The 16,928-nt window shown below is 45.2% G+C and overlaps 2 protein-coding genes across 2 annotated transcripts; one reads left to right on the forward strand and one right to left on the reverse strand.

Moving 5' to 3' along the window:
* The first annotated feature begins 246 nt into the window (after window positions 1-246).
* LOC123767714 (glucose dehydrogenase [FAD, quinone]) lies at window positions 247-10,349 on the forward strand. The gene is made up of 9 exons (XM_045757653.2): window positions 247-527; window positions 2,290-2,475; window positions 3,374-3,597; window positions 4,332-4,516; window positions 5,567-6,039; window positions 6,302-6,700; window positions 7,535-7,632; window positions 9,123-9,293; window positions 9,924-10,349. The coding sequence occupies exons 2-9, from the start codon at window positions 2,353-2,355 to the stop codon at window positions 10,159-10,161; spliced, it is 1,911 nt and encodes a 636-aa protein (XP_045613609.1). The 5' UTR covers window positions 247-527; window positions 2,290-2,352; the 3' UTR covers window positions 10,162-10,349.
* A 2,220-nt stretch (window positions 10,350-12,569) lies between these two features.
* LOC123767715 (uncharacterized) lies at window positions 12,570-15,128 on the reverse strand. Its single transcript, XM_045757654.2, has 3 exons — window positions 14,976-15,128; window positions 13,781-13,986; window positions 12,570-12,991 (listed from the first exon to the last, which is right to left on the reverse strand). Coding segments are annotated over exons 1-3 (348 nt in total). The 5' UTR covers window positions 14,978-15,128; the 3' UTR covers window positions 12,570-12,851.
* Between the last annotated feature and the right edge of the window lie 1,800 nt (window positions 15,129-16,928).

Consider the following 16,928-nt stretch of genomic DNA (forward strand, 5'->3'; position numbering starts at 1 on the left):
TGAAGCACTTACAGCGTTGTGGTTCGAACAAATGTCGTCAGCGAAATACCGTTCGAGACGTGTTCGAACGTCATCACTTGTGAGTCGTGTGTAAACAGTTTTTCATTCATAAAGAGGAGGGGTTTAGTGGGTGCATGGAATTACTTTTGACCATTGTTTATGAGGAAGCAATGCTTGAGGATGGGTTGCTCGCAGACAAGGAACGTAAACGGTTCGTGAGGAGCTTCTTGCTGCGAATCTCTCATTACCACTTGGCACCTGTCTTGTGCCTCAGCCCCGGGCCCTGGGTACATTATACCCGTAACCTCAGTGTCACTCCCTGAGCCACACACACAAAATATATCTCTAACAGCAATGAACAAATGGGAGATATAAACAAGTGTGATGATCGAAGCCTTGAGGAGGAGGAGGTCGAGGAGGGAGGGTGAGGTGCGGACTGGACCACAGTGCTCTTCATACTGGCGGCGGCGTCACACGTCTCAGTAGCACTGTAAACACACTTGACTCGTCTCCGTACTGTAGTATAGGTGAGTTGGTAGCAGGTCACCCGTAGGTCAAGATGGCCATCACTTCCGGTCGTCCTGTAAGTGGATGTGTCCTTAACTATCGGTGACAATGGAGAAGTGAGATCTTGCTCTTTATGACCTGCCTCCTAACAGATTTTGCCCGACTTGCCTAACTACTTCAACATTAACGCGTTTCTCACTTTTTCGTGCAGCCAATTCCATCCACAACTTTAACGATTCGTTTGGTTCATTCCACTTGTCTACCACTCATAAAGACAACTAATACTACCTTTCGTCTTTGAATATTTAGTGGTTGAGCTCGCACTGATGTCTACTTATATTGCCCAATTTAATTTAAATAGGCTTCTTTTGTTCACTTCAATAATACCCCTCGGCACCTTGTATGTACTTATCATATCCCCTTAGTTTCCTCTCTCCTCGAAGGACGAGAGGAAGTCTCGTCTTAACTTCCCTCGTAGCTAAGACGCGCCTATTCTGGTTGTAATAAAGGTGCAAGCCTCTGAACTTAACCACTGTTTTTATTTATTCTTTACGGGGTGTGGGTTTTATGCTGACGCTGCATATTCGAGGAATGGTATCGCATATGTGGTATGTATGGCCTTGAAAGCCTTCTTGTTTAAATCCTTAAGTGACTGACTGCGAAATTACCATACGCTGTTATCGTGTTCACGTGAGCTTCTGGTGTTAGTGGGATTGTTTACTCAAAGGTCTCTCTTGTTCTTTGTTTTTCCCTGTTGCAGTCGCCGTGGTCTATTTCCCTTTAACATTTTTCAAATTATTGGTAGTTTTCTACACCTGGATTTACCCGTTACCAATCCTCTCGTGGCCTCGTCGGGTTCGTCAAAGGTTCCCCTCCCTCCCCCACTCTTTCCCCCCCCCTTAAAACCATTATTTTTGTTTCAAAATTGTTTTAATTGGAATACTGTATTGTCTTGGCGATTACGGCTTCGGTGGGTAGGCGGTTGCACGGGTTTATAGCAGTGTGGGGTGACAAAGTTCCAGTTTTCTGTTCTACATTGATCCTTGTTGAGCATTAAACTGTTGCCCCCTTGAGGTACATAAATTTGGTAGTGGTCTGGATCACTATCCTCTATCGTGGTCGGTATTTGTGCAGTCCCAGGGGCATTATTCTCTACTTGACGGTAGACTAGTCTTCCTCCTTGGGAAGATCCTTAACTTAACACTTGGACTGTGTTCATGGACTCTTCCTTAAGGAAAGACCTACTTGTCTTCCAGACCTTTTCATGTTAAGGTTATAATGTTAGTTTAATTACTGTTGAGCACTAACGTGTCGCAGAGCTCGCCAGTGATGATGTCTGGGGGACAGGCAGCCAGTTTATACCTATGGCACATGTTAGGCTTGTATAGAGGTCTACCTCAAGGATCTAATTTCTGACCCTCCAGGATGCAGCCCCACAACAAGCAGACTCCTGGATACATATTTACTTAAAGGTGAACAGGGGGGGTGGGGGCATTAGATGATGGGGAACGCACCCAACCTTTTGTCCCCCGCCAGGGATTCGAACCCGGAAATTCTAGATTGTGAGTAGAGAACGAACCAGACTGTTACCGGGACCCCCTCCCCTTAAATAAAATAAGTATTAAAACACTAATAAGGGATAAATGTTGGCGTCCATCTGTCCATGTCTACTAGCTAGTCATTACTTCATTATCGCCACCTTGTGCTCGTACCATATAGATGTGCGCGTGTACTTAGTGCAATCATGTCTGTGTAGTTGTAATTGACGTTGCAATGTTCCAGGCGACGAGGGCGTTGAAGGACGTCAAAGACAGCCCCATAAAGAACAGGCAGTAGCGCCAGAAGATGGGTCCAAAAGCTAACAGGATAATGTGGATGATCCCGATGTTGGCGTGGGTGCTGGACAAGCTACCCTCGTACCTCCCGTACGACGAAGGGCCGCCCATAAACAGGGTAGACCTCCTAAGCGTGAGTATAAATTCGGATTTCCTCTAGCTCTATTTACTTCATCTTCACTAGAGTAGTTTAGTTTTTTAACCCTGCTTGCCCACTGAACACGCGTTGAAGAGGAGGCTTCTGCTTTTTCTGGAACATTATGAACTTCGTATAATGGTTCTATATATTAAAATTTGTAAAGACCGTTAAAGGTAAATAAAAGCTTTGTAAAAGAATGTTAGAATTGTGTAATAACTTATTTTTTTATCTGTAGCACCTTAAGTATTCTGTAGTTATCCCTCGTTTTAGACATTTTCTTAAGAAAAATTTTCCTGCATTTTCTTTAGCGTTCTGTATGGGGAAACATTTATAATCGTCCCTGAACTTTTAGAAAATTTCTCATAGCTCACGCACTGGGGGTCTCTGAAATATTAATTTGAATAAATTAGCTAGCCTTGTCACTTGTTTTATGTGGTAGGAAGTAGCCAGGAGTGAACGTAGGATGCAGAGTAGTTAGGTTGGTGGTCGCGGTAACAATTTTTCTCGGAGGTAGAGAAAAAAGCTGTTATGTTATGCATGTGGCAAGTTACCCTGATGTTGCCTGTGACGGTGCCGTCTACATCGCACGACAATACTCTACCTGGCTTAGTAACCAGCGACGTCGTTAAGGGGATAGCGTCTTGGGTCAGGTGGGGTCGGCCCTGTGTTCCTGTCTGCAACCCCTTTTAAGAAATATTAGCTCTTAATTTTTTTTCCTACGCGAAAATCTGATTTTTCATAAATTTGTATACGGCTATACCTAAACTGGCACGATGCACTCTAGATTGTATGGAAGAAACTTGTCTCCATTAACCTGGACCCATGGACGTGGAGTTTGGTTTTTGGCTTCTTTTTCAATGGTTGACTTGGTGGCATCCCGCGTGACCTGCAGGAGTACGACTTCATCGTCGTGGGTGGCGGGACTGCGGGGAGCGTAATGGGTGCCCGGCTGAGCGAGGACCCGGAGGTTACTGTCCTGGTGGTGGAGGCGGGGGGTCAGGAGACTCCGCTCTCAGAGGTGCCTGGACTGGCTGCTAACCTTCAGCTATCAGACATGGACTGGCAGTACCGCGCAGCGCCATCAGAGACAGCCTGTTGGGCTATGTACGATCACAGGTAGGTATATAAATACTGTCTGTATGAAAGTCTTGATGCGAATAGCAGGATTAGTATACATGGGGTAATTATCTTCTGGCTTGCAACTTACAAATGCAGTACAGGTGACCTTTTGAATAGTTTTCAAGCTAGCTAGATTGGGGGGGGGGGTTAGGGCTCCCCCACTTTCCTTTTTCCGAAGGTGGAAAAGATCTTGGCTAGTTCTTTAATGGGGTTGTTCCAAAGCTGCCCTTGCATTGGAATTGAGACAAGCACTGTTCCTGCTAACAGTAATGTCTGCGTTCTCGTAATTGCCGCCTTATCAAGAGGGGTTGAAGATCTCGGCACTCTGTACTCTCAAACGATGCCCAAAAATCAATGCTGTTTAAGCATTTAGACATGGCAAACCCAGCTACTAAAGAGGTGCAACGCGACATTCTTAGAAGCAAGAAATCTTTCAAAGTGGCAATGCGGAAACAGGCAATAGTTCAGTAGCTGAACTATGCACCCTCTGAATGGGCCAGACTACTGAAAGCAAGTTCCAAATTTCGAGAAAATATTTGTGAAGGGGGGGGGGGGAATTTTCTCTGCTTTAATGTTTCATGTACAAATTGTCTTATCTTGCTTTAGTTTGTGTAATTCCTGTCCTCCACATTTGTTACTCTTGTACTTTGTACACTTTTGAATAAAATTCATTTTTTTTTTAAGTTGAATTTTGGAAGTGTTGGAAGTGAGATAAAGCTTGTGTGGTTCAGGTGTAACTTGCCGCGGGGTCGGGTGATCGGCGGGTGTAGCAGCATCAACTACATGCTCTACGTCAGGGGCAACAAGAGAGACTACGACAACTGGGAACAACAAGGCAACACTGGCTGGGGCTACAAGGATCTCCTCCCGTTCTTCAAACTCTCTGAAGATAACATTGACAGTTATGCTGATCCCAGTGAGTACCTAATTTCCCTCAAATTGCATATTGAAGCAGTTTCATATTGTACCTTTTTATGATCATCAGGTAATAATGTGCTACTTTCCCACTTGCTAAAACATTGGGGGGAGATCTTTGGCCAATTTTAAACAGATTAATTCTTTAATCTTTAAAGAAGATTCTTTAGAAGATTCTTGCCTTCTTTAGCCTAAGCTAACACTCAAAATTATAAAGCTTTGGGGCTTTACCGATAGCGGGAGTTTAATAAAAAAATATATTGAAAGTTATCTGCCATTACTGTTCTCGGCGAGATGCTGGCTCTCCTGTCATGGCAGTTGGGGGGGGGGGAGCTGCATTGTTTACTTTACCTAATGTTTAATATACAAATTAATATTAAAGTGATTTTTCCTGTCGGGAGCGTCAAGGCCATTGTTTAACTTGATGACGTCATTGGCACGATCAGTGTTGTATATAGCTGAAAGCTGGTTTTAAAAAATATTATGGTATAATGTTTTAAAATTATAAGTAGTAAAATTAAACACTAGTGGGTTCAACTAGTAAAACGGTTAATACGGTTTGAGACTTTACCAGCAAAATAAGGACTTGACTAGTTGGTTCCTCGGTAGAATAAACAAAGAATAGTTTGTGTTGTGAAGGCAGTACGAATACTGTGGACGGGAAGTCACTGGTCATGGTAGGTTCAACTGCATCACTGTTCTAGCTAAATATTTAAGTTTGTATTAATTTTGACAATTTGTCTGAAAACCACACTTGTCTAATATGGAAAACATAAGTATTTGGAAATTCTTGAATATTGTGATATCTGAACACTTGTATATACTATGGAGTGGCTTTCATTTTACATTTGGTAACATAAATATCTTTGGGTAGTGGTAAATTTTTCAATGATTGTTGCCATATTGTTTTTGTTGCTCGCGGTTACTTGTGACATATCGTATATACCAGGTCTCTCTTGTAAACAAAATGCCAAAACAATGCAACCGTCCTTTAGTGTAGGACACGACAGGTTACGTGTAAACTCGCGTTACCGACTGTTGTTTTCGTCAGAATTCCACAATACCGGAGGCTTCCAGACGGTAGGTAAAGCCCCCTGGACGACGCCGCTGGCACAGGCGTTCCTGGAGGCGGGTTCAGAGCTCGGGTACGAGGTGCGCGACATAAACACCGACCGTCAGACCGGCTTCATGACGCCGCACGGCTTCATCAGGCGAGGCGCCCGCTGCTCCAACGCAAAAGCCTTCCTGCGACCAGCCCGGCGCCGTCCCAACCTTCACGTGGCTCTCAACAGCTTGGTCGTAAAGCTGTTGATAAGTAGAGATGATAACTCTACTTCCGGCGTGATAGTGGACCAGCAGGAGAAGAAAGGCGTCGAGGTGAGGGCGAGGCGCGAGGTGGTGGTGTCTGCCGGAGCGATCAACACGCCACAGCTGCTGATGCTGTCCGGCATTGGTCCGGCCCAGCACCTGGCCAGACACGGCATTCACGTCATCGCTGACCTCCCCGTCGGTCAGAATCTCCAGGTCAGACACGGATCACTTACTTCACTGGTAATGGCTCCCCACTGGCACAATATCAAAGACTAACGTTAATTCAACGTTGACTCGCCGTTACATTGACGTTACTCTTAGATATGGTGGCCACCGGGCCTGAGCATCAGTTTCCAGTGTAAGTTGAGGTTAATTACAAGCACTGGTAAATATGCAACACTAAATTAAGGTAGTAATTGATAGGTGATATTACCATTGTATAGACATTACAGCCCAGACTACCTGGCTTCCCCAGGACCACATCGCAGGCGGCGTGATCTTCAGCGTGGAGGAGGCGGTGTCCTTGCTGTCTGACCGCCTACAGAACTTTCCGGCGGTGCTGAGGTACAGCCTGGCGGGCACGGGGCCCCTGACCACCTTGGGGGGCGTGGAGGGCATCGCCTTCATAAACACAAAGTACAGCGACCCGAAGATAGACTGGCCAGACATAGAGCTGCAGTTCCTGGCGGGTTCTCACGGTTCTGACGAAGGGGCGCACCTGAGGGTGGCCATGGGTCTGCAGGAGACGTACTGGACCAACTACTTCTCGCACCTCAGCAACACGGACCACTTCACAGTCATGGCACTTCTCTCCAGACCAAAGAGCAGAGGCCACATCCTTCTCAACTCCGCCAGTGCTTACGACCACCCAAAGGTATGCCTCTACGACCAGTTACAATGTTAGGCCTAGTTTAGATGAAGTGGTGCAGTCGGTTCGGGATGGATATAGTATATTAATAAATGTTGAAGTGTATAACATTGTGGATACTAACTAGACAAGTTTAGACTCTGATACCTGGATAAATACTAGCTTCAAATCAAATGTTTATTTAGGTAGGTACATACATACAAGAGATTTTACAAAGAGTGATGGATTTATAGTTAGGGCTAGCACATACAATGCCTAAAGCCACTATTACGCAAAGCGTTTCGGGCATGGAAACTGTTGCCGATTGGAAAGCTTGGAAACTGTTGCCGATTTATAAGACATTACCCGATAAAATAATGACGGGATTGTTTCAGGCGTAGGTTACACATGCATTTGAATTGGTTTTGGCGACTAAAGTCTTGGATCCGTAAATATACTTTCTACAGTTTTCCTGTTCTTATGGGTAGAGCACAAAGTGTCCGGGCTGGTGCTAGCCTTACTGTGGCTTTTCTTTTTTCTCCCCCAAATCAGTAACACAACTTTTATTTAATGTGACAATCCTGCATAAAGACTAAAAACGGGTGCTATTGTTTGATATATTGTGTACTCTAAACCCTTTAAGCTGAAATTGCAAGATTAAAAGTTTTCACAAACTTGTATCTTAGGTGCTTAGTTCTTAACAAAGTAATTTTCTAGGTCCCCCGCGTCGTACTCTTAAGTTAAAATAATATAATTCTTGGGGGGGGGGGGGGACCTTTAAGGAAAGGATGCCATCATTGGTATGGCACCAGATTGTCTTCCAACAAGACTTTGACATTGTGTTGATGGTTGTGTTGGCAGATAGTGTTGAACTACCTGACGCACGCAGATGACGTACGGGTCCTGGAGGAGGGAATTCACTTTGCCATTCGGGTTGGCAATTCTACCGCTTTCAAAAAGTAAGTAGCCAGACTTGGTAGCCTGGTGAGGCCAGAGTGATGTGTTAATACAGCGAATCTGTGACGTTAAACGTGTAAAGCTTTTATGGTACCCTTTTAATCTTCCAATTTTTACGATTCCGTTCTCGTCGTTCAGTTAGAGGAAGTTGTACCAGCATATACTTTTTCTTTTTCAACGCTATTCCCCAAAGATAGTGTTCAGAGCACTAATTTTTTCTAAATCCTGATTGCTCTAAATGGTCTGACTTTCCCCATATCCATTTTTTTTTCGGTCCTATGATGACGATATATCTGTTGCGACCCCTCAAATTCGGGATTGATAACTTGTCCTGGACCACCAATCATGCCTAAAAGTTCACTACGACCAAGACTTGTGCTGTGACGCTTGGAAGGTACGTCTTTCATCGTCCCCGTTGCGATGGTAATCGTCGCCTATGGTAATTTTTTGCATGGGAATAATGCCTTTTTTTTTGGGGGGGGGGGGGGCTTAACAATGACCACGAGTCGTCCCATGTTGCTCTCTTCAGAATTGAATGCTTTTGGGGTCCCTTGCCTTGTCCCACACTTGCTGGGGAGTTGATACACGCTTTCCTTTATCTGTACTGCTTTCTTGTGATGTCTGAACTCTTATGGCTGCCCTCACATACTCCTCTCCCTCGACCCCTAGTCTTGTTCTGCACCATATTCGGTCGTGCTTCTGCTCTGGTGCCTCTCTTGTCCCTCCCACCCAGAGCTTGTATGTTGTAACCTGGGTCCTGGCAGTTTGTCGTGATCGTTACTGTCTTCGCTACTTCGCGCGGTGTCTGGAACATCTCCATTCCTACTTGTGCTGTTCTTTGTCCACTGCCCCTCGGTAAGGACCAGTTCCGTTTTCTTGCAAGGGTGGTTCGTTTGCAAGACTGTTGACATTTGTAATGTTGCCTTCGTGTTCTTCTTGCCTTGCCTCCACGGATTGTCTTTTTTTTTTTTTTTTTTTTTTTTTGAGAAATTTTGAAAAACTGTCCCACATGGTATACCCCTTACTGTTTTGAAAAGCCTTTTATATAAAAGTTTTATCTTCGCCCCCATTGCTTTGTTCAGATTAGTCTGCTGACAGTCTTGGCTACAGTTTTCATTTTACCCGTTCAAACTAGTGCCGCTTGACCCCTGAGACCAGCATCTTAAAGGTGGAAAATTGTTAAAAAAAAAAAACAAAAAAAACAAAAAACAAATGTAGTATAGAATTCTTCAAAAGCTCGCCGTATTTTTTTTAAGGGAACTGTATTATGGTAGTGTTAAACTTGCTATTGTGAATATGTCGACTTAGTGACTAACATTGTAATTCCGAATAGGGATCAGGCGGGTGGGGAGGATCAAAGGCCCAGGCTCACACTGGCACCTAGACAGTGCTGTATATCTTTTATAATGTACCTTGTACAGAATATTTATGGGTGGGTGTTTTACTGTATGGGAACAAAAAACCTTCCTTCCTGAATAGCTGATGTTGACAGGTTCGGCGCGAAGCAGTTCACGCACCCAGTGCCAGGGTGCGAGGGCCTGGTGGGGAGTGACTACTGGCACTGCAACTTGAAGTATCTGACCTACACCATCTACCACTACTGTGGCACTGCCAAGATGGGACCAGTTTGGGACCCCACAGCTGTCGTCGACCCCCAGCTCAGGTGAGCACCAGTCTTCAAGGTCAGTCTCGGCCCTGTGCTAAGGTCAGTAGTCCAGCCTGTAGCCAGTCCTTGCCTCAAAGCAGAGCTCTTATATGTACAAGAAAGTTCTTCTCTCCCCTTTGGGCCCCCCCACGATCACCTCGCCCATCTGTTGAACCTTCCTCCAGGGAAAGTTGTACACCTCATTGTGAAACTTGTGTGTTGTACTAATAACATTCTAAAGGGCACGTAAAAACACCACAGCCTGACCTCTCCTTAGCCTAGTATTGCACATGTATTACATTACGCTGAACACTGTTAATCTTGGCCCTAATGTAGTCCCTAATATTAGGCTTTAAGTTAGGTTGGTGCCTTTTTTTCTTGGGGGCTCTACAATAACAAATACTAATGTACGAAAGTGAACTATGGCACTTAGTACATCCGGAAATGAAAAGAACATGTAGACTAATAATTTTTACCTTGAGTGGGGGGAGAAGTTGACGTGATGTGTTCAAACAACCCCCTTCCCACCCCATAAACGCCACGTTAGGATATGGAGTGACTGTGGCTGTAGTCATTATCTGGTGGTATGACGTAATGCTCCCTCCTTCACGTGTGGCGGGACGGTAATAGTGACGGTGTTACTGGCAGGGTGTACGGAGTGTCGAAGCTGCGGGTGGTGGACGCCTCTGTGTTCCCGACCATCCCTACAGGCAACACCAACGCCCCGGTTACAGCCTTGGCAGAGAAGGCCGCCAACATGATAAGAACTCACTGGGCCTCTTATCTCGTACCTGCACCTCCACTTGTAAAGCCAGGCTCTTCTACCACCAACGGATACGACTCTACCAACGAGACGATCACCAGGGACCGCGGCGAGGAGCTCTGACCTGACAGTGGCGCGTCACTTCTCCAAGTAACCTGCGAGTGTTGTGCTGGGTGGTGTTGACGGTTACAGTGGTGGCGGCGCCCTTCCTCGTCCACCTGCCACCCCCACCTCGCTCCTCCAGACCTTGCCACGAACTCCACCACTCTTACCTTCTTGATTTTAAGAATTTTAAATAAAAGTTTGTTGCATGTCTTGTTTGTTCCGGCCTCCATGTTAATGGGTGTATGCAGAACCGAATAGAGCGACCTATCCTAGTGGGGTAGGGATGGATGGACTATGCCGATGGAGGTTGTCGCTCCTTTGTAGTTAGAGGGGGGGGAGGGAATAGTAGCCGAGGGAGGCTACTATTGGTGCATGAAGGTAGTGTACGGGGAGGGGGGTGGACGGAGGCGTGGACGGAGATGTAATAGCAGTAGCTCAGTGTACCTGGACTCAGGGGCTGGGAAGCTAGAGTAACAATGGACATTAACTTCAGGCTCTTAAGATACTTCACAGGTCGAATGGGTGATAAATGTGACCATAGCGTTATCGCCCACAAAATGAGGTCGGTAGAAATGATTTGTAAAGTAGGACGATGAATATTAAATGTTATAAATAGAACGCAAAGAATGAGTCGACCAAAATAAAATGGTGAAAACGGTTAAGAGCGCTCTACCTCGGGGCACAGTTCTTTCATCACTGACTTTCCTTTACCGGATATAGACAAAAATTAGTCACAGCTTTGTCTTTGGCAAATGAACCAAAAATTGCCAAGAATATTACTTCTGTTAAAGACAAACTTTAAGCTGCTATTAGTTTTAGACTGGGCAGCATAAAATAACATGACGTTTAAGTGACGAGTTCAAAGTACTTGGGTATGGTAAAAATGAAGACTTTAAAAGTCCTACGGGCTCACCATAGCCCGTGCTACTTGGAACTTTTTGTTCAAAGTACCGAATCTTAAACGACGACAGACCTTATATCACATACAGGGTACAAAATTCAAATTTTAATATTAGGAAAGCAACATGTAAAGTTTCTGGAGATAATGTTAGACTACTTCAAGTTTAATGAGCATAACAAAGCAAATAAAAAGTTTGCCAGAAAAATAACATTTGAGAACCTTCAAATCTAGGGATTCCATCACGCTGCTCATACTATTCAACTCGTGGGTGTTGTCTGGCCTTGCCTATACGGCACGCACACACATGATGAAAACCTTCCTTGGGGAAACGCCTTCATATTGTTTAAAGTCAGAAAGCCGTACTTAGAGCAAGCACACTTATTTCCTCGGATCAAGTTTCCCAAAAGTGGCTCTCGGTCAGTAAAGGTCAGTGTGCCGAGAAGGCTGCCCACTATTTGCTTGTTTTTTTATAATGCTTTGGTATAAATTTGTAATAATAAAGTTGAACACCTTATAGATCATCCTGTAAAGTTTCGGAGACTAGGCTTGATTATCATTAACCCCCCTCCCCCCCCCTCACGTCACCGTCACTGGAGAAGTGCGTTACATGAATTTACGGTACGACAGCTCTCTTAACAGTTAGTTTAGTTCATTTATTATGCACCCCATCTTGTGGGCGGTAGTGGAAAGGGTTAGAGGCACATAATGGGCTCAGGGACTGAACTCCACAGTTCATTTAGCTAAGCAAGTTACAAACTAACAGAAGTAAATATTTCATTTAAAATGATCTACCAGAAATTTTGGCCAAATATTCCAGTTTAGTAAGTATAGTGAATGCGGGCGACTGTAACCTCGCCACCGTCGCGTACTGGATAAGGGCGGTGAGAGAGCGTGTGGTGCCACACCTCCCCACATTTATAACCCCACTTGGCTTATAAACTGTACTTCTGGTAGTTTTCTAACCCATTGTTGATATAATCACTAAATTGTAACTAAATTATCAAGATTAATTTTCTTGCCTAAATGAATTTTGAGGCACAGGTCCTGAGCCGCCCTCCGCGTGCCTCTGTAACCCATCCTTGCCCACGGGATGGGTTATGGGGTCCGTAGTAAATAAACTGAAATAAAAACCTTGTGAAGAGCACGGGAGACATCTCCCGTCACGCAGGGTGCAGTCGCACCTCCACAGATCTCTAGTATCTATTAATACTGGTAATGGCTCAAAAGGGCCACCACTTACGGGCTATTCATGCCCGTGCCACCTTTTGGACGGTTTAGTTTTCATCAATCGATCTTGTGTAGAGTTGTGTCCGTGACATCCTGGGTGACAGTCCTGTGACGGCACACGTCTTCCTGTGGTCGGCAGCGCTGTGTGTTACCACCTTGGCGCTCTCTCACTACACCAGACTTACGTTGGTCTAAAGTGTTTGGCAATTAACATTTCAAATAATGATTTCTTAAAGATAGATTCACTTCAAAAGATTGATCTGGACAAAATTAGGTTGATAAATTAAAGGTAGAGGGGTAGAATGTCACTATATATTTCTAAGTGTTGTGGTAGACGACGAACGAGGAGGTTGTAGTGCTGCTTACAGGATTATCTAACACGAAATTATGACCAATTAATAATTAGATGAAAAAGTAGTGATTGATCAATTGGAGATGAAGGGGAAAATCTTGGGAGTTGAAGCAGTTGGTGAGGTTGTTGGTCTGCACGGGCCGGGGGTGTTGACACCCCTGGCCGGGGGTGCTGGCACCCCTGGCTGGGGGTGCTGGCACCCCTGGCCAGCTAGTGATGGCTGTCAAACTAGCCAATGAAGAGCTTCCTCAGAGCATCGAACTTGGCTGGATGGTTGGCGTTGACCTCAGAGATGATGCTCTGGTAGGTCTGGCGCTGCGGACTGTTGCAGATTTTGCAGTTACTCCTCACCAGTTCTGGCAGCTCGGCTGTAGGGGAGAAACACAAACTTAGCTTTATGCTCGTTATGAAGTGCTTAAAAATTAAAGAATACCATAAGTGTACAAATTGTAAATGGCGAAAATACACATCATACATCGTAAAAGGCCTCCAGTACACCGAACATAAAGCCTAAGCTGGAATTGATAACGAAATCAAATCTGCCGCGGAGAGGCCTTGGAGGGCGCGGAGAGAAGAGGCGGCTAAGTTCCAGGTAGTGTGGCAGGACAGGTCTGGACCACCACCACTACAAACTGCCCACCACATTACAAATGTGTAGTATACCAACTCCGACAGGATTGAGGGGGAAACACAACCCACCCTCTAAAAAAATATAGAGCGTACATCAACTATTGGTCGAACGGGCAAAAATGCTATCCTCCCCAAAAATGTTTGATTTCATCCTAGCTTATTTTAGGCCTAAGTACGGTATCTTAGTACCAATTTGAGCATGTCATCAGGTCTGAAATGATTCTTAGGAACCGCCAGTAGCAGTGTCCAAGAGGGAAGAGCGTTACCTCATAAGATCAAGGAAGACCACGAGTATAGCGACAGTTGTCATATACTAGGGATATACCAAGACATTAAAAATCTGAAAATTTTTTCTAGACATAATTACTAGATTGTAAACTGAGGGTTTACGCTGGCATGTGTGCCAGACCCCGGCTGGTAACGACTGAACCAGGTGCCGACTTTATCCTGGACTGATCACATCACTAGCAACTGTTTGAAGCACAGGGGAGCTGGAAGACTTGAAGACATAAACAACAATGACTTACCCACTGTCCTCAAGACAAGGTCATTGCACTGGGGGTTGTTCCTCTGCTGGTAGCAGAGGGAGATGGCATCAAGACCAGCGGCGGAGGACAAGTAGGCGATCTGCTGGCTGTTGAGTGTGGCTAGGAAGGAGCCTCTGGGGCCCTGGGCCACCACGGCGGCCGCCACCACCACCACCATCAACACCGACACGCGCACCACACTGTTCCTGAACAACACAACACATTAGTCAGCAAACTTACACTTATATATTAAATAAGAACACAATAACAAGTGTGGTACAATAATGGTTAGTGGTGGACACTGCGGGAAGGGAACTGTCAAGGGCAACCGTTAAACCATCACGACTGTATAGCACTTGTAAGGGGTCAGGGTAAGTATATGGGATGGAACGAGGGGAAGGAATGGTGCCCAACCACTTTGAGGGGTCGGGAATTGAACGCCGACCTGCAGGAAGGGAGACCGTTGCTTTACCGTCCACCCCCAAGTGGACACTGCGAGAATGGGGGGCATGATACTGGATTTACACTATGGGTATGGGTATGGGGGGGGGGCATAATATTGTAAATACCATAAGTATGGTATTTACTTGTATGGTATGGTATAAGTAAGGCCGTAATATTGTACTTTGCAGTATTTACCCAAGGGCCACTATATCTAGCGGCCACGACGGGGACAGGACTCCGGCGGTTTGTCATTCTTCCTCGCCCCTCCTACCATATTTTTCTGATAAATTTTTCCAACTGGATTTTGAACTGCACTAATGTCTTGACATTTTTGGCTTCGGCGCGTAGGTTGTTCCATGAGTTTAAAACCTTATGCGTATGGGGCTTATGGCTAGGGGGCCGTAACATTGTGCTTTACCCTGTATGGGGACATTGTAAACACCATGGGTATGGGGAAGGGGGGGGGGAGGCATAACAATGAATTAAACCCTTCCCGAGTGTGGTGCATAATTGAGTCTCGTGCTCCAGCTCTGGGGCGATGACCTCAACAGGCAAGAGTGACTTGACTAAGTAAGTACCCCACACGCAGCTGCTGCAGTAATGCACCAAGCACATGCCCAGATTAAATGTAAAAGTGTATTTCGTAGCGAGTATTATTCCCTTAGGTCGCCAGAGTTACCGGTGGACTGTTGACCAAAACCTGGAGACATGTAAGGGTGTGCGGGAGAACTTGAGGGAGAAGATTACTCACATTTTGCTGTTGGGAGTGAAGGAGGTGGAGTGACTCCCAGCCAGCGGTGGACGCGCTTATATACCCGCTGACCTTCACACACACTGGCGCAGTTGCCAGCCTTCACCCAACGCTCTCCCACCCACTCAATACTATTATTATATCTTTCTAATAATGAAAATATCCATCGTTTGTAAACGGTATTGTGTGTGTGTGTGTTGTGGCGGCCAGTGGTGTGGGTGATGCAACAGTGTGCCACCTGCACCGTCTCCAGGGTTAATATTACTGCACAGGTTATGTCACTCACTGTGTAGCAACTCGTCAGTTGCATATTGCAACATGTCAGGTGTATCCCGGCCCCCCATCACTACCGGCCCCGTCTCCCCCATGTCCAGCAATATTCCATCTTTTCCTCTTGTCCCTCGCCTTACCCGCCTCCGCCCTTACACCTCTCACACACAAGACAATGTATATATGCTGGTTAGCATTGTTAATGTGTGGCCACGTCTGTGGTAGAAAATAATAATAAAAACCCTCTCGAGGGTAGACTGCATTTTCCTAGATTTTCAAAGAGAATGCGATACAGTTCCTCCTGAAGGAAATAAGGTGAGGTGATGACGAGGGATGTGCCATGTTGGGTCTCCCGAGCCTCGGTCCCAGGACCACTACTCTTGCTATGTTATGTGAATGACCCAGACCAGGGAGGCCGTATATACTCTTGCATATATAGAGTCTATACAAGAGTATATACTCTTGTATGTCCGTGCTCGCTGACGATGACCAGTCAGTAAGGAGTTTAGACACAGGACGATTACAAGAAGACATTAGCTTCAGAAGTGAGTAAAGAAATGGTTGTTAGAATTGAATCTCAACAAATGTAATGAAGATGGAAAAAGGGAGAAAGGAGACATAAGATATCTACACTATAAGGGGAAGGCAACTACAGGACTCTGAAAAAAGATACACAAAATATAGGGAGTGGATATAATTCCAATAGACACCAGAGCGCCCACAAACCTGGCACCACCACCAGCATGTTATATAAGGTAAGCTGGCAACCATTATAACTATATGTAAATACTCTAAATAAGGACATTTTTCAGGCCAATGTAGAGAGTGTACGCTAGAGCAGCTTAGTGCCTTGATCATGCGCCCCATACCCGTCCTGCGGCCGGTACTAGTAGAAGATAACAGCTCGAATTCGCACCTTGTAAAGCTAAAAGCAAAAGGTTAAAAGATTTGCAACAAGACCCCTGATGTCAGAGCTGAGAGGGTTAAGCTACGAAGAAATATCAAGGGAATTAAAGCTCTCATTTTACGAGAATATTGTGTGAGTATTGTGTGAGTATTGTGTGAGTATTGTGTGAGTACTGGGTGAGTACTGGGTGAACAGAGGCATTGGGATAAAGTAAACGTGCCCACCCATTTCTGTCCCACCCTGGAATACAACTCGAGACACCTGATGAACAAACCACACACTAGAAAGTGAAGGGACGACGACGTTTCGGTCCGTCCTGGATCATTCTCAAGTCGATTGTGTGTCTCAAGTCGATCACACAATCGACTTGAGAATGGTCCAGGACGGACCGAAACGTCGTCGTCCCTTCACTTTCTAGTGTGTGGTATGTTCAACATATTTCAACCACGTTATTGTGACTCCTCGTCTGCTCGAGATACCTGATAACGAGTCGAGAACGAAGCCAACTGTGCTATAATGGTCAAGGTGTAAAAGATTGTACTGACGCCGGCAAAAGAGTGACTAAGACTTTGTAATAATAATAATTTTTATTATTATTATGTTTATTCAAGTAAACGTACTTAGATACATAAGGAGTTACAAACATAATGTTGGATGTCTAGATAGAGCTGGTACATATAATGCCTAAAGCCACTAATACGCTCAGCGTCTCTGGCAAGATGTGGGGAAAATCGTAAAAACTGAGACTTAAAACTAAGATCAAATGCATGATTTAA

The sequence above is a fragment of the Procambarus clarkii genome, chromosome 67 (assembly GCF_040958095.1).
Source record: "Procambarus clarkii isolate CNS0578487 chromosome 67, FALCON_Pclarkii_2.0, whole genome shotgun sequence".
Classification (NCBI taxonomy): Eukaryota; Metazoa; Arthropoda; class Malacostraca; order Decapoda; family Cambaridae; genus Procambarus; species Procambarus clarkii.